Raw genomic sequence first — 20,499 nt, 5'->3', positions numbered from 1 at the left:
ATCCTTTCATTGTTCCAGCGGTACAGCATCCAATGAGAGTGGAGTTTTCTGGATCATATACATGACGAAAAAATGATGGTGATGGTGAAAAGGGAATGGGGCAGAAGTGGTTCTGTTTTCATTGTGAACATTATTGAATTATAATGAAAATTAGTCCAACATAAATTGATAGGCTTCTTTTTCAGCATTTGATAAGACAAGTATTTTGTTCTTTATTTTGAAAAAAAAAAAGCATGCACAATGCTGTTTGAAGGGTTAAGAAATCTTAGTCCATGCATTAGATTTAGAGGTAACATTCAAGCGTCAAACTTGAAAAGAACATCACCCACAACTATTTTAAAAGATTACAGGTTCAAATAGAAAATAATTGTCCCTGCAAATTCTTTTCAGTTTTTTTTTTAATAATTATAACGTCCAAATGTAGCAGGTGACTGATGACTGTCAAAAATCTCTACATCAAGCAATAAACAAAGCAGTAACTCTTCATGCCAGCTACCCAGATCACCGGTCACCCATTCTCTGTACAAGGGGAAAGGTAAATCAGGGGCAAATAAGGGTAACACAAGCAGAAGCATAAAAAGGTAAAGGGGAGATCACAAGGATTGACTGGAGGTGCAAGGGAGGTAAGCGGGCCCTGTACTCACGCTGGGATTGGGAAACGCCTATCCTGGATCGAGTTCTGCCGCTCCGCTCGGGAGTGACAAGACTAGAAACCGCCCTACTAGCCCCCAAACTGCTGGTTTTCTGCCGCGCTGCAAACAAAACTGCAAAGGTCAGCGTCAAAAGCGGAGAAAAGCAAGCTCACACACCTTGGCGGCAAAGGGGAGTAAGCTGTCAGCAAAGAGAGACAACCCATCAAAGCGAAACTCAAAGTAACAAAAAAAATTCTACACTTCTATTTTCAACATGTTCTTGTCTTTCTTCATGAAAATTATTTGTTGTTATGTTGTGTTTTGAAATTTAGCATGAACCCAAAACATAACAATAGACAGAAACATAACAAACAATGATTTGTTCATTCAGTAGAAAACGTTTTTGCTACAGTATGACCTTTGAATATACACCTAAACAAACAAACAAACAAACAAACAAACTACTCAAAATTAAATTAATTGTGGAAAGAAGTGTTTTTGTTGTCCCTTATGAGGTGTTTTTGTTGTCCCAAAAGCACAAACACTATCTGTCCCCAACACAGGATTGATCAGTGACAAAGGTATGTTCCTATATGCTAAAATATCCCTGCAGCATGGGTCACTTCAAGCTTAATCTTTACTTGAAGTACTATATTCTGCAGTCTTATGGGGATAATTTAGTTTTAAAGGGAATACATGTTTTAAAGGACAGAAACAAAGCACAGACGTTATAAGAAATAGCTAAGAACTGGGGACACTTAAGTGTTTCTGAACTACAAAGCATGGTATCAAAATACCTGCCTTCTAAACATTTTTGACAGGCAAGTTAGTCAGTTTTGAATAATTTCTAGAGGGGGGACCTAAGATAAGTATTGAGATCAATTCTGAAAAATACAGTTTGTGTGTTTGTCAGATGCATATTAATCTCCACTTTTCTGAGAACATGAAAGGGGTGAAGATGGGGGAAGAGGTGAAGGAAGGCAACAACAAACAAAAGAAGAAGAACAAGTCGCGTAAGGCGAAAATACAACATTTAGTCAAGCTCCGTCGAACTCACAGAATGAAACTGAACGCATTGCATTTTTTCCGCAAGACCGTACACTCGTAGCATCGTCTGTCCACCGCTCGTGGCAAAGGCAGTGAAATTAACAATCCAGAAAAGCGCGGTAGCGGTTGCGCTGAGGAGGATAGCACGCTTTTCTATATCTCTATTCTTTTTAACTCTCTGAACGTGTTTTTAATCCAAACATATCATATCTATATGTTTTTGGAATCAGGAACCGACAAGGAATAAGATGAAATAGTTTTTAAATCGATTTCGGAAATTTAATTTTAATCATAATTTTTATATTTTTAATTTTCAGAGCTTGTTTTTAATACGAATATAACATATTTATATGTTTTTGGAATCAGAAAATGATGAAAAATACGATAAACGTAATTTTGGATCGTTTTATATAAAAAAAAATTTAATTACAATTTTCAGATTTTTAATGACCAAAGTCATTAATTAATTCTTAAGCCTCCAAGCTGAAATGCAATACCAAAGTCCGGCCTTCGTCGAAGATTGCTTGGCCAAAATTTCAATCAATTTGATTGAAAAATGAGGGTGTGACAATGCCGCCTCAACTTTTACAAAAAGCCGGATATGACGTCATCAAAGACATTTATCGAAAAAATGAAAAAAACGTCTGGGGATATCATTCCCAGGAACTCTCATGAAACATTTCATAAAGATCGGTCCAGTAGTTTACTCTGAATCGCTCCACACACACACACACACACATACACCACGACCCTCGTCTCGATTCCCCCCTCTATGTTAAAACATTTAGTCAAAACTTGACTAAATGTAAAAAGGAAGAAACGACGAAATGTGTAAAAAATGTTCTTGAAAAAGGATCAAATTTAGTCAACCTTCATTCACTCATAAATTCAATCAGTCAGTCTCTCTCTCTCTTTCTCTCATGCATGGTTTCCAAAAATCACTGTGTAAAAACATGTGTTTGGCGCCTCTCAATTCACCTAGCTCGCCTGTTCGTTCGTAATCCTCTGAATCAGAATGGCATAAAAATCGACCAAGACACGAAAAGCAAGTGGCTTAAGTATTATGGCTCTCAGCACTCAGGTATGGACTAATCACATTAGAGATCAGCTGGGAGATTTGCAGGACAATAGATTAGATCTGGGTCACATACCTGGATGGGGCAAAAGTCAGCTTTGGCTCTTGTGTTTAAAAAGTCTTTGGGGTAAATGTTCTGTAACTTAAATCGAGCTGCTAACATCTTTTCCCCTGGTAAAATTTACGTTGACAGGCAATGAGACTTATATTCTTGTAAAGCTGGAAGCAGAGAAGAAAGGCAGTAGAAAAGAGAGAAAAGAACACCTCATTGTAAAGGAATCAGTTGAAAAACAAAGAAGGGGTTAACACAAATTGGGTACCTGGAATTTCGCGGACATAGGGGAAAATAGAAAAGTGCACAGATTTGCTTGGTTTGTGGGCCTTCTCCCCATCATCTGACTTGGCTGATTCTGACTTGGACCTTGCACGCCGAAGACTGGGCACCAGCTTCAAATGATCATCACCCTCACTGTGGTGCTCATGGATTTCCGACTGAGTGCGCTCTCTGACAACTTCTGTATAATCAACATGATCATGTTTGCACTGGTCAGTCCCAGGTGTCGGGAAGGACGTCACGTTCTGTTCAAACACATCGGAAAAAACACTGTCCTCCGAATCACACTTCCCGGACAGTTTTGACCTTGACCCCATAGAACTTGAGGACCTGGTGCATGACGGGAAATTGTCAGAGTGGGAGAACTTTTGCGATGAAGAATGAGGAGGGTTGTAAGAATGAGAAGGAGTAGGCGATGCAAGGCCTGCAGTGTCCAGTTCTTGCTGTGAGGCATACAAGCTCCACGCTCTCTCCAACCTGTGATAGTGTGTTTTGTGACCAGCTGTGAGTTTGTTGGGCTCTTCACAGTCTGTAGATGTCTCATCTCCTGTTGTCCTTGTATCTGTAAGAGTCCCAACATCTCCACCTCTATTACCATCTGTATTGCATCCTGCCCATCTTGATCTGCCCGTTCTTGAACTAGTTGTGATAATACTATCATTGCCATCATCCCACTCTGTGTCAAATGCTGCCGGTTTGCCACTGTTTGCCTGTGATGCTGTGACAACGTTTTTATCCAGAAAATCAGGACCTGTATACAATACTTCCGCATTGGAGTAACCACGAGGGCCAAGGTCTGTGACTTCAAGCCTACCACAGCTGAGTTCCCTGGGACTTAAGTGTCTACCAGGACTGAGATTTCTACCAGGACTGAGATGTCGACCAGGGCTGAAGTTTCTGCCAGGACTGACACGGCGCTGCCGCCACGGGCTGCACTGTCGTCCTGGCACTCTGGCCCCCACCACCACACACACACTACCACTGTCACCACCATCTGCAATCTTTGACGCAGTCCTTCTCGGGCTTGAGATTCCCAGAGCAGCGTCACTGAATTCCTCGTTGTTTTCATCCAAATGGTTGTCAAGAGCTGAGCGGTTGAGTCCAGTGAAAGTGTCCCATTTTGACAATGCCCTGCCCCTATCCGGCATTCTGTCATCTTCGTCACTCTGTGGTGTATACATTGGACTATTCCATTCTCCACTCTACCACTGCTTTCCAAAACGGCTTCAATTTCTGCTCTTCCAACTTCTATGTTGGTTGCGGCACCATTGTCTTTCACATCTGCTGACTTGGGGCAGTGGGGTGTCCACAGAAAGACATGGTACTGGTGGAACTGTATGTTCATGTTCTTTGTATAACATAGTCGCATAGGTTTCAAACTAATTCAAGACTTTCCTGTCTTCACTGAAACGGGGAAAAAACCCAACACTTTATAAGACAAAAATACTTGAATCTAGATCATAATCGTAATCCCATGACTCAAGGGGACACATTTTTAGTTTACACAATTCTTTGAAGAATCAAGTTTCCTTTCTTGACCAACACTGAGATTATGCCATACATTTCAGATTTTCACTAAGTCCATGAACCTAAATGTATTATGGTGTAGGCAGTAACAAACTATGTAATTAAAATGATAGACTTGACTTGTATAAGTGTTTTTCTTCCTGAAAGTTGTTCAGCATGAGGCACTGTTTTGAAATAGCTTATTCAGTACGCCTTCACAGTTCCTTAGCAGTCCATCAAACATGTAATTCCCTCTTTATGTAGTGTAGCACGCTTTCAACTCCACTCAGTGACACATTATCCTTCATTATACTTTTATAACTTGCTCCTCCACTCTTGAAAAACCTGACCTACTTGATGGGGCGTGCCCCTTGGTAAAGGCATTCAGTCCTCTCCTGCAGTGTGTAAATCAACTTTTGACACAAGGTAAACACCACAAGGTTATGCTGTAGTGAACTTGCTTTCCACTTTTCTTAGCACAACACAGAAATTCCTGCCCTCATATCTTCCCCTGCCGTTTCCCTCAAACGGGTACCCTTTTGACACCTGGACTGGGGGTATTCACTGTGCTGTGCATGCTACAAAGGTAAATTCAAACACCTTCATGTAATTAAAGTCCTCATAGCAGTGATAACAGATGTTGACTACTGCACTGCATTCTTCTTTCCGCTCCTAACTAGGACCCCTTGTAATCTTTACTCTGGAGCTACTCAAAGGTAACCGCTTTTTAACTATGTTTCCTTTGAAATTCTTAAATTCACATTTCACTGCTTAATTGCAGCAGACTGGAAACTTCTATCCGCAACTACATGTATTACCAGCTACCACTTCAGACATGGTTGCATGATTTCTTGCTGGCTTATTATATCACACTGTGACATTCAGTTAGATGACAAGTTAACTGAGAAAATTTAAAAAACAGTGATTACCCCAAAAATAATTACATCAACACATTCCAAAAATGGCAATCCTTCTGGCGCACAATTTTACATTTCCACTTTAAACTGTCATCAGAAGACCTAGTACTCCTCCAAAATTAATTAAATCAACTCTCCAGAAGTGTTTGTCACTTACATTATAAACCGTGATGTCACCAAAGATTACTGTTCCACATTTCAAAAGAGCACAATTCACAGAACTGCATAATTCAAGGTAACACAAAACATGTACGACTGCAAACAAGCAACCTTGAAGATGACATATATCTCACAGTGCGCTATGACTCATTCAGAACACTCAATCTACTCACACCACAGGTACCCTATCAGTCTATAATACCCCTCAGGGGTAGGCTATGGATCTTCAGCCACCCCATGTGGTGGGGCCACCACAACAAGCACCTACCTTTCAGGGTATTTCACCAACACTTTTTATTTGACTCTGAAACACCTGAGACTGCACAGTTCCAACAGCAGAAAAGCAGTCCCTTTAAAACTCCAAGAAATGGTTGTGGACACTTTTTTTAAAAGGACACTTGATCAAACTACACAAAACAGTACACACTCTTGAAAAGGTTCACATTTTCTCCAGCCTTTTTCCCAAAATGAGCTCACAGATCAAATCCGAACACAGAAACCTAATACTACAAGTTGTTGATGTAACACTGAGTCAGAACAACAAACTTGTCCTCAGAAGCATGCCTGCATTTCCATCCCCTGTGAGTGAAGCACTAAGAGAAGTGAGTAGAAAACTGGGCTCTAGGCCCTTGTAACAAGCTGTGGCCTTTGAGAGAGGACTTGAGTGGGGTAGCAGGAGGCAAAGGGCAGAAAAACACCAGGGGTCTGTCCACAGTGAAAAGAAAACAGAGCAAAACGTTTGACCCAGGCCCTATTGACTGTGAACCTGCTTAAAACCTGACAAGGGCCAAAACTTATCAACCAGACCCTGCCAGCTATAACGAACCCCTCCACCTAGACACATTCATCTCATTCTGCAATGCCCACCCCTTTATAAGGCTTGTTAAGGTGCTAGTACACTGGGTCTGCTCAAAGAATTAATCCCTCAAATTATCCGCTTGGTTGAACCTAGTTTCTTTTAAATTTTCAGTGCCCCTGATCCCTGAGTTTGCTGTCATTAAACCTCCAACCTGATCATAAAGTAATTATCAAATTATCAAGTGTTTCAGTCTCACTTACTGGTCTTGTTTCAAATCATTCCCAAAACCTTTGTACATGTTGATCTACCTGTCAGCGTAAAATCCTATCTACCTTTTCATAACTTTGTCCAATTATAAATTTGTCCAATATATACATCCCCCCCCCCCCCCCCCCCCCCCCCAGCAAGTATTTCCTCGTCAGATCACAGTTATCTGCAACACACAACTTAGGATGTCCCCTACAACAGTGGTGCACCATGCCTACACCCTAAGAACTTATGGTGTCCACATACTACGTTAATTCTACCCTCTCAACCTGTCTGATTACCTTCGGCTTTTGATAAGTTCTCAATGAAGCCTCTTGTACTGTCAAAATCCTAATAGAGACTGAATACCTCAACAGGTATGCTAGCAAACTATGCACAAAGAAGGGGGCCCTGAGGTCTATGGGATCATATTTCCCCACCCTCACACACAGGGGGAAACCAGAGACTGAATAATGAGGCCATAACCTATAGTTGCTTCATACTTGGGACTGGTTGCCCACTCCAACACTGCTACTATACAATTCATGAGCAAATGTTCTGGCAATTAGAAACCTGCTGCTGTCTGTCCATTTTTTTCACTGTCACATCTATGAAATGTTTCCTGCTGAGTACTTCACCTTACAAAATTACAGGCACATGCTACTCTGATGATTTGTTTGCAGAATGCTACTTATTAGGAGTGGACATAAAATCAAAAGAAACCCTCATGAAAACAAATTTTGAAATTTTTTCAAAAATGTCTAAGTGAGCGACAGTCAAGAAATCTCCCCTCTTTGAAATGAATTACTCTCTCAGGAACTTATTTCAAAATTGTGTTCTCTTCCAGTCTCTGTTTCATTCTGTAGGGCAACGGTAAATTCAGTGCCTACTGTCTTTCACAGGCCTCTGCTAACTCTGGCTGGTTTCCATTTGATCTGTATCATCTGCACCTTTCACTGGCCTCTGCTAACTGTGCCTGGTTTTCATTAGATCTGTATCATCTGCACCTTGAATATGTGCGCGATATAAATTGCATAAAATAAAAATAAAAAAATAAATCCCTGCGCTTAGAACTGTAACCACGGAATACGCGCGATATAAGCCTCATATTGATTGATTGATTGATTGTTATACTGCAACTACTCCTGCCATGCCAGACCCCTCCAATGAGAGTATGTACACAGCCAAAGAAAGAACACTTTCTCTAGTCCCTTTGTCTACTCACTAAATATACCTGTGGTGACAGGCCAACTGCAATTAATGTAGGCACACCTTTGGCTGGTCACAAGGATGTCCTTTCACTACAGGCACCACTGTATTACAACTTTGCATACCACAGGTCCTGGAGCTATTATGTTACATACCAACACCTCTTGTGCTGCAACCAACATGATTACACAACAAAACATTGACCCTCTGCTTGCGGGCAAACTTTATGCCCATGAATGCCTGGGCAAACTTTATGCCCATGAATGCCTATCTGCTGAAGGATAACAAGGTTCTGGATTAACGGGATTAATTCACACAGTAGAGCTTGTTGGCATCTTTATTGTTTTGAAGTTCTACACAGAGAACATCATTCTTGTAACCTTTAAAAAAACAGCTTCTAAAAGAGAAGAACTTTTCCAACACTGAAAAAGTTATTCATACTATGCTAAATCTCTACCCTAGCTGTAATTACTCTCTTCATTTCACTGTGGAAAACTGAAGTCATGAAACTTGTTCAGGAAAGAAACACTCTGTGCAAGTAAAGACCCCATAAGCAGTAGAACAGGAATTCACTCAGAAAGGAAGTGGAAAGTAGTCTTTAGACAGTATGATCCATTTTTACTTACTGTACTTTCTTGTTCTTCAATTTTCAAAGGTAGTTAATGTTTCGGTGAAATCAAAAGGCTGCTCAGACAAGCAGAAAATCTGTTTACTCTCACAACATGAAATCATGTTTCAGGGCTTTAGTCCACAAGGGGACAACTCTCAAAGGGTGCAAACACGCACTTGAACATGAGCTCCTCACTTTATCAGTATAAACACCCACTTCAACACTCTAAAGTGTGAAGCAGACACCTTCTCTCTATGATCGATGCAAACAGCGAATCACACACAGCACACAGAGAAAATGTATCCACAAACAAACGCTGATCGACAGCTAGGTGTGACAGCAAACAGCGGCAGTGAGAACATCCACACAAAACCCAATACAGCCTCTCCACAGACTGACCCCAGCAACAAGGAGTTGAGGTGAGCCACAAAGGTTCATTGTGTGTGCGCGGGGAGTCAGTTTTCAGCTCAGATAAAGTAGTTTGATCCCAGGTACGACACACCCTGTGACAGCCCACGTCAAGCTATGTGATGCTATCTCTCAATCACTCACTGTCAGTCCAATGTAAGCTAGCCCACACAGGGTAGCTAGGGATTATCAGTATACTGTAACTTATGTAGCTGTGCCCATATAACACACAATTAATGTTGCGGTGTAAGAAAAGCTATTGAGGTGCAGGAAAGCAATTACTGTACACCTTCTGAGGGCGAGGAGCAGCAAGTTCAGTGGTGTGTATTCTGAACCATCTTTCCCACAATACCCTTCTTCAGCCTCAAAACATCATCAGACCTGTTTACCCCTAAAACATTGCATGTGTATTTTCTGGGAGCAAAATGAGGCAAATGTGTAGTTTTGTAATTGAATGTGTAGAATTTCTCGTCGACCTATCGCAACAACAAGAACAATGCTTGCTACTTTTTACCACATGTATTGATGTAGTTTGCATTTATTCATAGCTTCATCAATCACATCGCACAAGGATTTAAAGATTTTAGTTTGTCAGCTGTGGATATCGGCAGATTCGCATCAGCAATGATGTGACAGATCATGGCCTCTGCCTCCTTGTCGGCACCTTTTTTCACAAAGCCATCCATTTTCTTTTGTTTCGGTTTGCCTTTCGCTTGAGTCACTTCGTCCATTTCCTTGTGGGATTTACTATTCACATGACGGGTACAATCAAACTTTCCACCGTGACTGACGGAAAAATGGGAATTGCAGACAGTGCAATGAGCATGATGTTTTCCTTTCCGCGAAGAGACAAGGCATGGGTAGTCCTGATGATATTTTGGCAGAAAGACTTGGTTCGGCGCATTGCTCGTCTTTTTCTTTTTGGTCGGTGGCCTTTCGGAGTCATTTTCTTCACAGTTCTCATCTTCAGTTTCGTGTGCTCTGGGTTCAGCCATTGTGTCGAAACGCCTGCGTGGTTTGGCAGTAACGCGTTCAGTTGTGCCCGGCATTCGCTTGGAGAAGCCTATTCGGCATTAACAAGCTACAACGCAACGCCCGCTTGACGCGCTGCATGCAGCAAACGACTGTTGGCCGAAAACATGGATTAGAAAATGGATCGGTCAAGCGAGATGAAGAAAATTACAGATTGTGATATGCGTAGCCGAAACAATACTGTTTGCGTAGAAAACGACAGACTTGCGTAGTTGCGTAGTATATTATTCAAATTCGTAGTTTACTACGCTCAATGTGTAGTGTAAACAGGTCTGCATCATACACAACAAAGTTTCAAACACCTTGTTTTCTTTCACTTTTTTAACGCAGACGCATTTTCTTTCTTTTTGTGTGGGTGTGTGCCAAAATGTGATTCCCATTCGGCAGCAATGTGCTTATTGCAAAGAAGTGGAATATCATTATATGAGGCAGTGTATTCTCCAGCACTGCCTTTGTTTTTTTTTTCACAAAGTGAATTCAGGAGCTATTCACACACAAAAAAGCTCTATAGACTACATTATTTGCCCACAAAACTTCTCAGTAGAATTCAGTAGTCTTAAAATCCGCTCTATGCGATTCAAAAATCTAAAAAACAGATAGACTGCTAACATTCCAAAATTCAGAATAAAACAAGTCGCGTAAAGCGAAATTACTACATTTAGTCAAGCTGTCGAACTCACGGGATGAAACTGAACGCACTGTATTTTTTCACCAAGACAGTACAGTCTGTCACAAGGTTGCGAAGCGCTGTCCCAAGACGCTTGGAAACGTGATTGATGCACTCTTCTTTTTCGATGGTCACTTGATCTCCATAAGGCTTTATTTTGGAAAGTTCCTGGAAGGTTTTTGTGTCACCGTCTGACAGGATAACTGTGTACCGCGACACTGACCTGCCACACAGAACCCGAGCCGCCTCGACTTCCATCATGCCACTGGAACCTAAAAATCAAACCACCGTTTCAGTCAAAGTCAGCCACTGAATAGCAAACACACACAAACACACACACACACACGCACGCACGCATGCACAAACACACACACACAAAAGGCAATCAGCCACAGATCTACCAACATAGTTGCTATCATTGTTTTTGTTCAGTACAGTACATGTATTACTATGTATGGATCAATACCCACACACACACACACACACACACGCACGCACACACGCATGCACAAACACACACACAAAAGGCAATCAGCCACAGATCTACCAACATAGACGCTATCATTGTTTTTGTTCAGTACATGTATTACTATGCATGGATCAATACCCACACACACACACCCGCATGCACAAACACACACACAAAAGGCAATCAGCCACAGATCTACCAACATAGACGCTATCATTGTTTTTGTTCGGTACATGTATTACTATGCATGGATCAATACCCACACACACACACGCATGCATGCACAAACACACACACAAAAGGCAATCAGCCACAGATCTACCAACATAGACGCTATCATTGTTTTTGTTTGGTACATGTATTACTATATGTATGGATCAATACCCAAACACACACAAATACTCACACACACACACTTCGTGTACACTACATTGGGGTGTGCACGTTAAAGATCCCACGATTGACAAAAGGGTCTTTCCTGGCAAAATTGTATAGGCATAGATAAAAAATGTCCACCAAAATACCCGTGTGACTTCGAATAATAGGCCGTGAAAAGTAGGATATGCACCGAAATGGCTGCGATCTGCTGGTCGATGTGAATGCGTGATGTATTGTGTACAAAATTCCATCTCACACGGCATAAATAGATCCCTGCGCCTTGAATCCGAGTCTGGAGATACGCGCGCGATATAAGACTTCATATAATATAATATAGACAGCGCACACAAAAACACTGACACACATATTCACAAACACTTACAGATCTATGTAAAATTCAAACACAACACACTATCATCCCATTTCAACAACCGTCTACACAAACGCATCATACACACATATTGTTTAGATCTACACACTCACCTGCAAAATTCTTGTCACAGATGTCCATATGTTTTACCAGCCAGGCAGCATACTCCAGGGGTTTCTCCTGGAGAAGTTTGTTTCCAGTTGTCTGGCAAACATGGCAGTAGTTGCACATAACATGAGTGTCTAAGCAAATGCCAGTCAGCACGTCTACAACACACCCTATTCCAATGTGGGACGAGTGCCCCCTGGTCAGCCATGATCCGTCGTAGCTTACACTGATGTCAAGAACATCATCATCAGACCGTGTCATTCCATTGTGCGCTGCGTGTGACCTGCCTCACTGAATACTTTCTCCTCCAGTACATCAAGTCGTTAATAGAGTTTATCAGCTTTCTTCTGGAAGGTTTTGTGATGCATGCCTGCCAAATCTAAACTTTCACAAAATGTGTTAAATTGTTGAGCACCTAGCCCACATACCAAGGACGAATAAACGGCTTGCCTGTTGAGACCATAATCCGTTTGACCGCTTTCTTTGGAAGCAAGGTATCCAGCGGTACCTGGAACAACTTCCTCACACGTTGAACAAGAGACATGCGCGTACACTGCAAGGCCGTGTCCCTTTTTTTGAGTCTGGGCATAGTGACAGCGTTGGCTGTTTACATTGTGGACAACAAAGTTTGTTTACAATACCATCAAAGGTTTCCAAATCAACAAGACATCTCCTTGTTTGGGAAGCCTCTGGACCTGGCGCTTTTGACGCGGTGGCTGCTGTGTATGTGTTCGTCTTGAATTGTGTTCGCGTCAAACCGCCAAGAACACACTCTCCTGACGCCGAATTTGATCTGCATGCCACAGCGGTCGATCCAGTTTTTGTGCGCTTTGTCACCGATTGTGTTTTAGTTGTTCTCTTGTCTCTGCAACTCTTCAGTTGTTGTCTTCTCGTACGCTTGCCTTTATTATGTGTTTTTCGGAGCGTTCATCTTTTCACACGAGCCATTTTTCTAAGCCAACTCAGTCGAAAACTAAACGTGGTGAGCAGACGACTTTTGGAACGCGAAAAGCCACGCGAGCCTATCTGATCAATCGTGGCCAGGGATTTACGTCATACCACCTTATATGGAAAATGTCTGTGGTTTGCTTGTTTGAAAAATAGGGGGGTTTCCGCAGGAGAATCCATATTTAACCGAAAATAACCGCCGAATGACACAGGGGAGAGAATTGCTGTTCAAACGGTATACGACGTTCCCGCGTTGGGCGAGCAGAAATGTCTGTTGTCAAGGGTTGAAAATCGTAATTTTTATCGGAACAGTGAATAAAAAGACGGAAAAATTCGCCGGTTTGGTGCAATGAAATATATTTTTTAGAGAATTTGATGAATTTGTATAGTGTAATCATATGCATGTCATGAATGTAGACAGATTCAAAGGTGCAAAACTGCTAACAACTCAAAATGGCTGCGTAAGTCCAATCACTCTAAATTTCAGTGGCGCACTTCGCCTTAAGTAGACAAACACTTATGATAAAGATAATGAACTATCTCAGAATCTTGCAAGAAACTCTCTAGCAATTAAGCCTCTGTCGAAGTACCATAAATGTAACGTTTTGACTTTTATCACGAATGAAACGTCCAATAACCTACCATTCTTGGGTTTTTTAATTCTGTGTGATTCATAAATAGTGATATCTGTGTCAGAGTGAGCAGGTACCAAACAAATAATTTGAGTGAGTCAGGTACCGACAAACTCAGCAGTGAATCAATCTTCATTTTCTGAGGGAAATGTGCTTTTCTCCAGACTTTTGGTTTACTTTTTCCCTCTGGTCAAGGTTTCTTATGTCAATGTTTTTGTTTTCACATTAAAGATAACTGGATGTTTGTAAATGGCAGCCCAGTAAAGACCATTTTCTTTTCCAGTGATGAAGAAATACAAAACGGTTAGACTGACACTTTCTGTATAATACATTACAAAAAGACAGACTGATACAGATTATTATCACCGTGAATATCTAAGTCATTGACTCATAAATGACGGTACTAATTCCTAAAGCATTGAAAGAAAAGTGGAGTCCCCAAACACTGGTAGCCTACTCCCTGATCCATTGCATAACAGCATGTTTGGTTCAATGGGTGGCGAGAGTAATGACAGACCTCACACATCCTTTGTGCAAAGCCTCTTTTCACTGACCACCCTCTCTCTTTCACTCTTTTCTTACACACCCGGTCAGGCGTGAAATGCTCAGGGCAGAGGGGTGGGCCTGGACAGTACTAATACCTCCTGTAGGAATCATGCCTGACCGGAGCTGCAAGTGTATGTGACCGATCTTAGTTTTACAGTACTAGTCAAGAGATCTAGGTCTCTCACTGCTCGTATGTCCCTCCCACGAGAGTGATAGCTTCAGGCTGTTCACTGATCACATGGGCCGGCCGGTCTCTTCCTCTCATTTCAAATTCTGTGACAAAATCATGTCAACTGTTGTCTCTTGCTCACTGTGTCCAAAGTTTGTGGATGGGAATAGTCTCAAAGTGCTGGCAACTCCTGTCCAGGGTCCCTGTTTTGCATTTCCATGAAGGCCAAGGCCCAGAGAATTGCAGTCATGTCGAGATTACCATAACCTAGCTATAGTGCTTTAGATGGAATAATTGAACCTTCCACACACAAATGAGTATATATATACTTTTTGCACACTTACGGTGTTGCTGATGGGGATGACATAATATTGCAAAACGAACATCAAAGGTGTGCCTCCCAGTCCTGGAATGATTTGAGATTGTCATAACTAAAAACCAAGATGTCCCTAAAAGTTGTAGTACTTGCAGCCTTCCTCTTGGCCTTCCATGCTGATGGTTCCAAGTCTCACCCTGTTGAACACAACTTTTTAGATCACTGTGTCCTAGTGTGTCCATAGTCTACCACAGATCCAGGGAAGTCGCTAGGATTCATCATCTTCAGGAAAGTTGCCAAAATGGCCTTAAAAGCGTCAGCTATTTTCTGAAGTTTTTTGGCGTCATCTTTCCCCCACCATGAAATGAAGGCTAAGATTTTAGCGATTTGAACTAAGTTTTCACATTTCACCAACTGCCAACGCCAAAGGACATGATTCAACTGTAGATGCCAGTTCTGGGTTCAGGTACATGAAGGCTACACATTCAGCCAATGTTTGATGTCTGTACTGGTGAAAGACGAACGCAGCACCTTATTTCAGGGTGGCTAAAAATGCTGTGCATGTTTTACCTCTTCACCCCACGTTCTCTTTGATGGTGAAAAAACTAAGCTCTCTCCTCCATTGTTGTGCTCAAGTTGAAGTTCATGCTGGCAGCACTATACATTTACCTGGCACAGTACAGGCACTGTCCCTCTGAAAGTCTCTGGCACTGCTAGCAGGCAGTCCCTACTCTCTGTGTGCTTGCTGTAAGGCACTGAGGGGTGGGGGGAGAGGTGGGGGGAGAAGAGAGAGAGAGAGAGAGAGAGAGAGAGAGAGAGAGAGAGAGAGAGAGAGAGAGAGAGAGAGAGAGAGAGAGAGAGAGAGAGAAAGAGAGAGAGAGAGAGAGAGAGCATAATAAATTACCCCCTCAAGCATAAACATTCTGCTGAAAACCATCATAATATGCCTGTGAAATTGCTAGAAAAGGGGAAAATGTTTACAAAACATTTGATATAGACCATGCATAGTATCGGAGGATACCTGTGAGTTTCAAGAAACGTGAGGATGCAAAAGAATTTTCATTTTAAAGGAATAATTGGGTTAGATGGTTAGCTCTTACTGGTGCTTAATCTTTGTTTTTGGAAAGTTGTGGCCATTTCAATGTCATCTCCTCAACTGCCATGTCAACTGAGTTTTACTTTGACCAAGTCTACTTGTCACACCAACATTTTTAAAGAGCTATGTAGAATTATAATACAGTGACCTCAGAAATGAAAATGCATAAAATGTGAAATGAGTGATAGATGTACAACAGTGAACAGAGGCAGAGACATTTTGTAACATTCACATTCTCAAACTGACACTACCATAAAACAAAAGAACTGAACACATCATACAAGCAAACACTGAAAGCTGATGTATAGCTTCAAGACTGACTATTGTCATTTATGATGTTCAAAATCATTTTCATAGACTTTGCGTTTCATAAACTTAAGTCACTGGAGAAAGTTGCTTAACATTTCTATGTCTAAATAAAATATTCCCCATGAACTACATTTCAAAAATGTTTTAACAAGAACTTATTTTCTTTTTTATCCAGGGTATTTTAATATTCCTGTGTTTTCATTAAATGTATCCCAATAAAAAATATTTTAAGCATTTAATTGCCAGTTACCCATAAATATGATACATGTTTTCGTACTGCTTACATTATTTCTTCACAGATACAGTGGAGTCCGGGTACAACGAATCTCAAGGGAGATACATTTTAGTTCGTTATATCAGTAATTCGCTGTAGAGTTTTCAACCCTAAATGGCCTCAAGACAAGTTTTCCCAATCACCTTCAAATGATCGTCCCTTCGATCTTTCCTTGGAGAGTACAATCTCTGCATGTTTTCAACAGCTTCATAATATAATCCACAGAGAGAGGCAAACTAACAGCGGGAGGTGCATGAAAAGCGTCAGTTTTCACGATAAAACTTTGACTCGCTCATTCACGGGACATAACTGCACTCCGGACTGTCCACAGTGTTGAGCAATTTAGGAGACTTCACTGCCTGAGGAGAGTATTGATTCAAACGAACGCGTGGTTCTATATCGCGTCACTCGGTCACGGATCGGAGAAAACAAAAAAACAGTTCCAGATTTCGAAACCATGTTCGTCAGCCATTGTTTTTAGCAAGACAGACCACATGTGCACGAGCTTCGCTGACGTACATCACAAAATGTCATGACGTCACCACAACTTTCGGTTTTGGTTCGATCTGTTCCGTGCACCTCCCGCTGTTAGTTCAGAGTTCGCTCATCACGCGATGTGCACTTGTGTTTGTGTATTTTTATGTATTTTTGTCTTTGGAGACAATTATTGACATCAGTTCGTTGTAGCCTTGTGACTTTTAGAGAGAAAACGGCTCTGGGGCGATGAAAACGTGTTTGTTAAAAGAGGGGTTTGTTATGCAAATGAGTTCAAAAGGTAGCCGGAAAGTAACAAGTAAGAAATAGAAGGCTGTCTGCCGGGAAATCAATGGCAGTTTGTTAAAAGAGGGATTTCGTTATACCCAGGTTCGTTATAGCTGGACTCCACTGTATATATATACCCCCCCCATGTGACTGTTTTCAATGACTGTAACCCTACTTTAGTTGAAACTGATCTATATAACATGTACATTTAATACTGAAACCTTCCCTTTCATCACCTTGAAAATGCTTTTATACATCTTGACAAACTACGCTTTATTTTTTTCCAAAATCTTTCATTCTTGAATCTCATCTTTAAAGGTGCATAATTATGTGACTTTAAAAATAAACACATAATTCTCGCAGTTGCAGTGAAAATACACACTTAAAACAAAACAATTTCTGTGGATTTTTATGACTCAAAAAAATAAGTTGAAGGCAGAAGTGTTCCAAAAGAGCAGTTTCAGTAGAAAGGATAAGTAAAGGAAATCAGTCGTGTCTCAGAGATAATACTACACTGCAGGCCACAATCAATCAAAGCTGGCAACAAAATTCTACATTTTGAAGCACACTGCTCTACTATTGCACTTTCTACATTTCACTCTGCGCTTAATAATGGGGACATATTATTTCCACATACTGTTTGTTTGTTTGTTTGCTTAACGCCCAGCCGACCACGAAGGGCCATATCAGGGCGGTGCTGCTTTGACATATAACGTGCGCCACACACAAGACAGAAGTCGCAGCACAGGCTTCATGTCTCACCCAGTCACATTATTCTGACACCGGACCAACCAGTCCTAGCACTAACCCCATAATGCCAGACGCCAGGCGGAGCAGCCACTAGATTGCCAATTTTAAAGTCTTTGGTCCACATACTGAGAAAACATGTTTTAACAGAGCTGATTGCAATTTTTCAACTGATTACAGACATGAATGACCTTTCCTCAAGTCTTTCTAGCTATGATACTCCGAGTCTCTCCTGCTATGGTACTGAATATCATGCCGTAATCTCGGATTTTACACGCTTCACCTATAATGCCTTTCATTTGTTCTTTGTATCATAATTTACGACAATTTTTTCTCTCTACTTTTTCGTTCCCTTTTCTTCCCATCTTTTCTACCTTTTTCCTCAAGACTACTTTTGCCCCAGACCAGAGATTTAAAGTGAACCCATTTCCTTCCTCAAGGATAACTCTGAGACCCTCTCTATTCCCATCAAGCCCCCTTCCCCCACCCCCTCTTTGGTTTAGAAAGAGAGTGGTGATCATGCAATGTGAAAGAGTGCTTACGTAGTGAGGTTGTGTTTCCCCTCTCCATTTTGTGGACCCCTAAGAGTGTAGAGGTGCGCGGCCTCTTGCAGTCAACCTTGGCCTTCACATTACTCAAGTCTACGTCACTGCGCGATCGAACCATGTGAACGGGGGTTCTAGGGCTAATCGGGAAATTAACATCTGAAAATCAACCAACAACTGTAAGCACAACAAGAACGGAAAGAAAAAAAGGTTAATACGGTAACTGGGGTGTAGAAAGTTTAATGTCTCGGTGCTGGAATAAAAAAGGTCAAACTTGGCAAAAGAGGAAGAACAAACTGCAAAAGTAAAGAACTGTAATGTAATGAAGAAAGGAAAAAAAATTGAACACTACCCAACAGCTCAAATCCTGAAAACTAGCACTGAAAGCAGCAGGATATCCAACCAGACTTGTACGATTATTCTTGTTTTTGCTGTTGTTGTTATTTCCTTTGGACACATGATCTATGCCTCAAAACTAAATGAAAATCTTCTTAATCTTATTGAATTTGGAAAGAAAGAAAAGTGTGTTTTCAGAGTATTTTTAAGTCTGGGAGAAGATCAAGCCACACTGCATAACTTTCTTGCAAACAAATCAGTAATAAAATGTAACTGAATACAGATGATAATAATATGCAATAAATATGGTAAGAAAGGGTAAATAAATACACATGATACAGAACTCAGCTATATGTACCTACATTGATAGGAAAGGTTACTGTGTCAGACTACATAATTGCCAAGAGAGGTAAAAGAAACCCACAGTTTATATGAAGTGAATAAAAACAGCCATGGAGATTTCTGCCAACACTCAAAAGAACAAGATTACATCACTTCCTAACAAAACCTTTTTATTTGAAAAAAAGAAGTTTAGTTGCCTGAGCTTAGAGTTACATTACTAACAGCTGTTAATAACGAAGAGGTAAATCAGAATTTGTTTTTGGGAATAAACCTTGGTTAATTATTATACAGTGTCAGACAGTAAAAACAAGAAAGACCTGTGACTTGAAAACTTTGGAGGTGAATAACAGCTGCTGTAGAAAAACCATACTGTAAGTAAAAGTGTGGTACTGTAGGTTAGATATACAGTATGAACGATGAGAAAATGTGCGTACACACTGTGCCTGAGCACACAGCAAAGATGAGGGAATGTCTACAGCAGCTTAAGGCAGCTGTCTACAAGCCATCAACAGGCTGTTGACCATTCTTACCTTCCCGACGTGGTTCGCAGTCCACATCTATATCTGACAATTCCGGAACAAAATATTGTGTTATAATGCTGGGAAATATGTGTGCTAGCTCTAAGCTGAGAATTACATCTACTGTATATAGTATTAGAAGACATCTGTTTCAAACTAAGAGGAGTTGTGTTTTATTTTGGGAACTTTCTAGCTCATCCGACTCACCAAGCTATTTTATTCCTGATGAATGAATTCTTCTTCTCCTTGCTACCAAAGCCTCTCTCCTATATCTCCTTACACACAGTGCAACTGCTGTATAACTCCTTGGTGTACCACGGAGCCTGAGCTCTCAGAAGATGGTCCATTTAACTTTTTTTTACTTTTCACTACTTCTCAGTACAGGCAAATCCAGCTAACTCACAAACGGTTAAGTCAAAAATTCGCTTAGCACACAAAGAAATTCTGGTCCGGAATTATCCCTCTTTATCTATGTGTACAAAGTACCCTGAGCTCGAAATGGGATTTCTCTTACGTAAGTCGAAAGACGGATAGCACACAACAGAAAGTCAGTCCCAAAGACAAAGTTTACTCTATATTTACTACAGCAACTCGAAACACGAAACTTGGCGTCTCAGTCACACTAGCGCATTGTGTAACCTTATTCCCTTCTTCTCTACACGGACGCCACACGGACTGGTCAGTCGCAATAAAGTATGAAGTGAAGTTAGGAGGGGGCGAGGAGTAAGGAGAGGCGAGTGGTACTCACAGTGTGTGTTTGTGTGTGTTCACGGGTGAACCACGTGGTTACTATACGGAAGAAGAAGAATTCAAATTGTGGGTTGCCTCTCATTCAGTCTTTGTTCAGTCTTGCGTTCATCCACAATCATGGCAGAGTCACGGAAAAGAAAATTAACCTGTCATATATATCTGAGAGAGGAAACACTTCGTGCTCTGTGTGTGCGGCCAGATCAAAGGCATTGTGATAGCTGGGTGGCCTTGTTTACAGACACG

The 20,499-nt window shown here is 41.2% G+C and overlaps 1 protein-coding gene across 15 annotated transcripts in view; it reads right to left on the bottom strand.

Moving 5' to 3' along the window:
• Positions 1-20,499, bottom strand: part of LOC138947648 (CLIP-associating protein 1-like) — a 239,753-nt gene that overhangs the window by 69,162 nt on the left and 150,092 nt on the right. For 8 of the 15 annotated variants that reach the window (XM_070319156.1, XM_070319159.1, XM_070319157.1 and 5 more), the window contains 3 exons: positions 19,519-19,551; positions 18,308-18,469; positions 645-752 (listed from right to left, as the gene is read on the bottom strand). The exons of 1 other annotated variant lie outside the window; for it this stretch is intronic. In XM_070319156.1, the coding sequence (XP_070175257.1) occupies positions 645-752; positions 18,308-18,469; positions 19,519-19,551 (303 nt within the window). Of the gene's footprint in view, positions 1-644; positions 753-3,074; positions 4,669-18,307; positions 18,470-19,518; positions 19,552-20,499 lie in introns of those variants that run through there. 6 more of the 15 variants (XM_070319164.1, XM_070319165.1, XM_070319163.1 and 3 more) reach the window with 6 other exon arrangements.

This window comes from Littorina saxatilis, linkage group LG14, assembly GCF_037325665.1.
Source record: "Littorina saxatilis isolate snail1 linkage group LG14, US_GU_Lsax_2.0, whole genome shotgun sequence".
NCBI lineage: Eukaryota > Metazoa > Mollusca > Gastropoda > Littorinimorpha > Littorinidae > Littorina > Littorina saxatilis.
The sequence above is the reverse complement of the archived record's forward strand: the minus strand, read 5'-3'. Positions and strand labels throughout refer to the sequence as shown.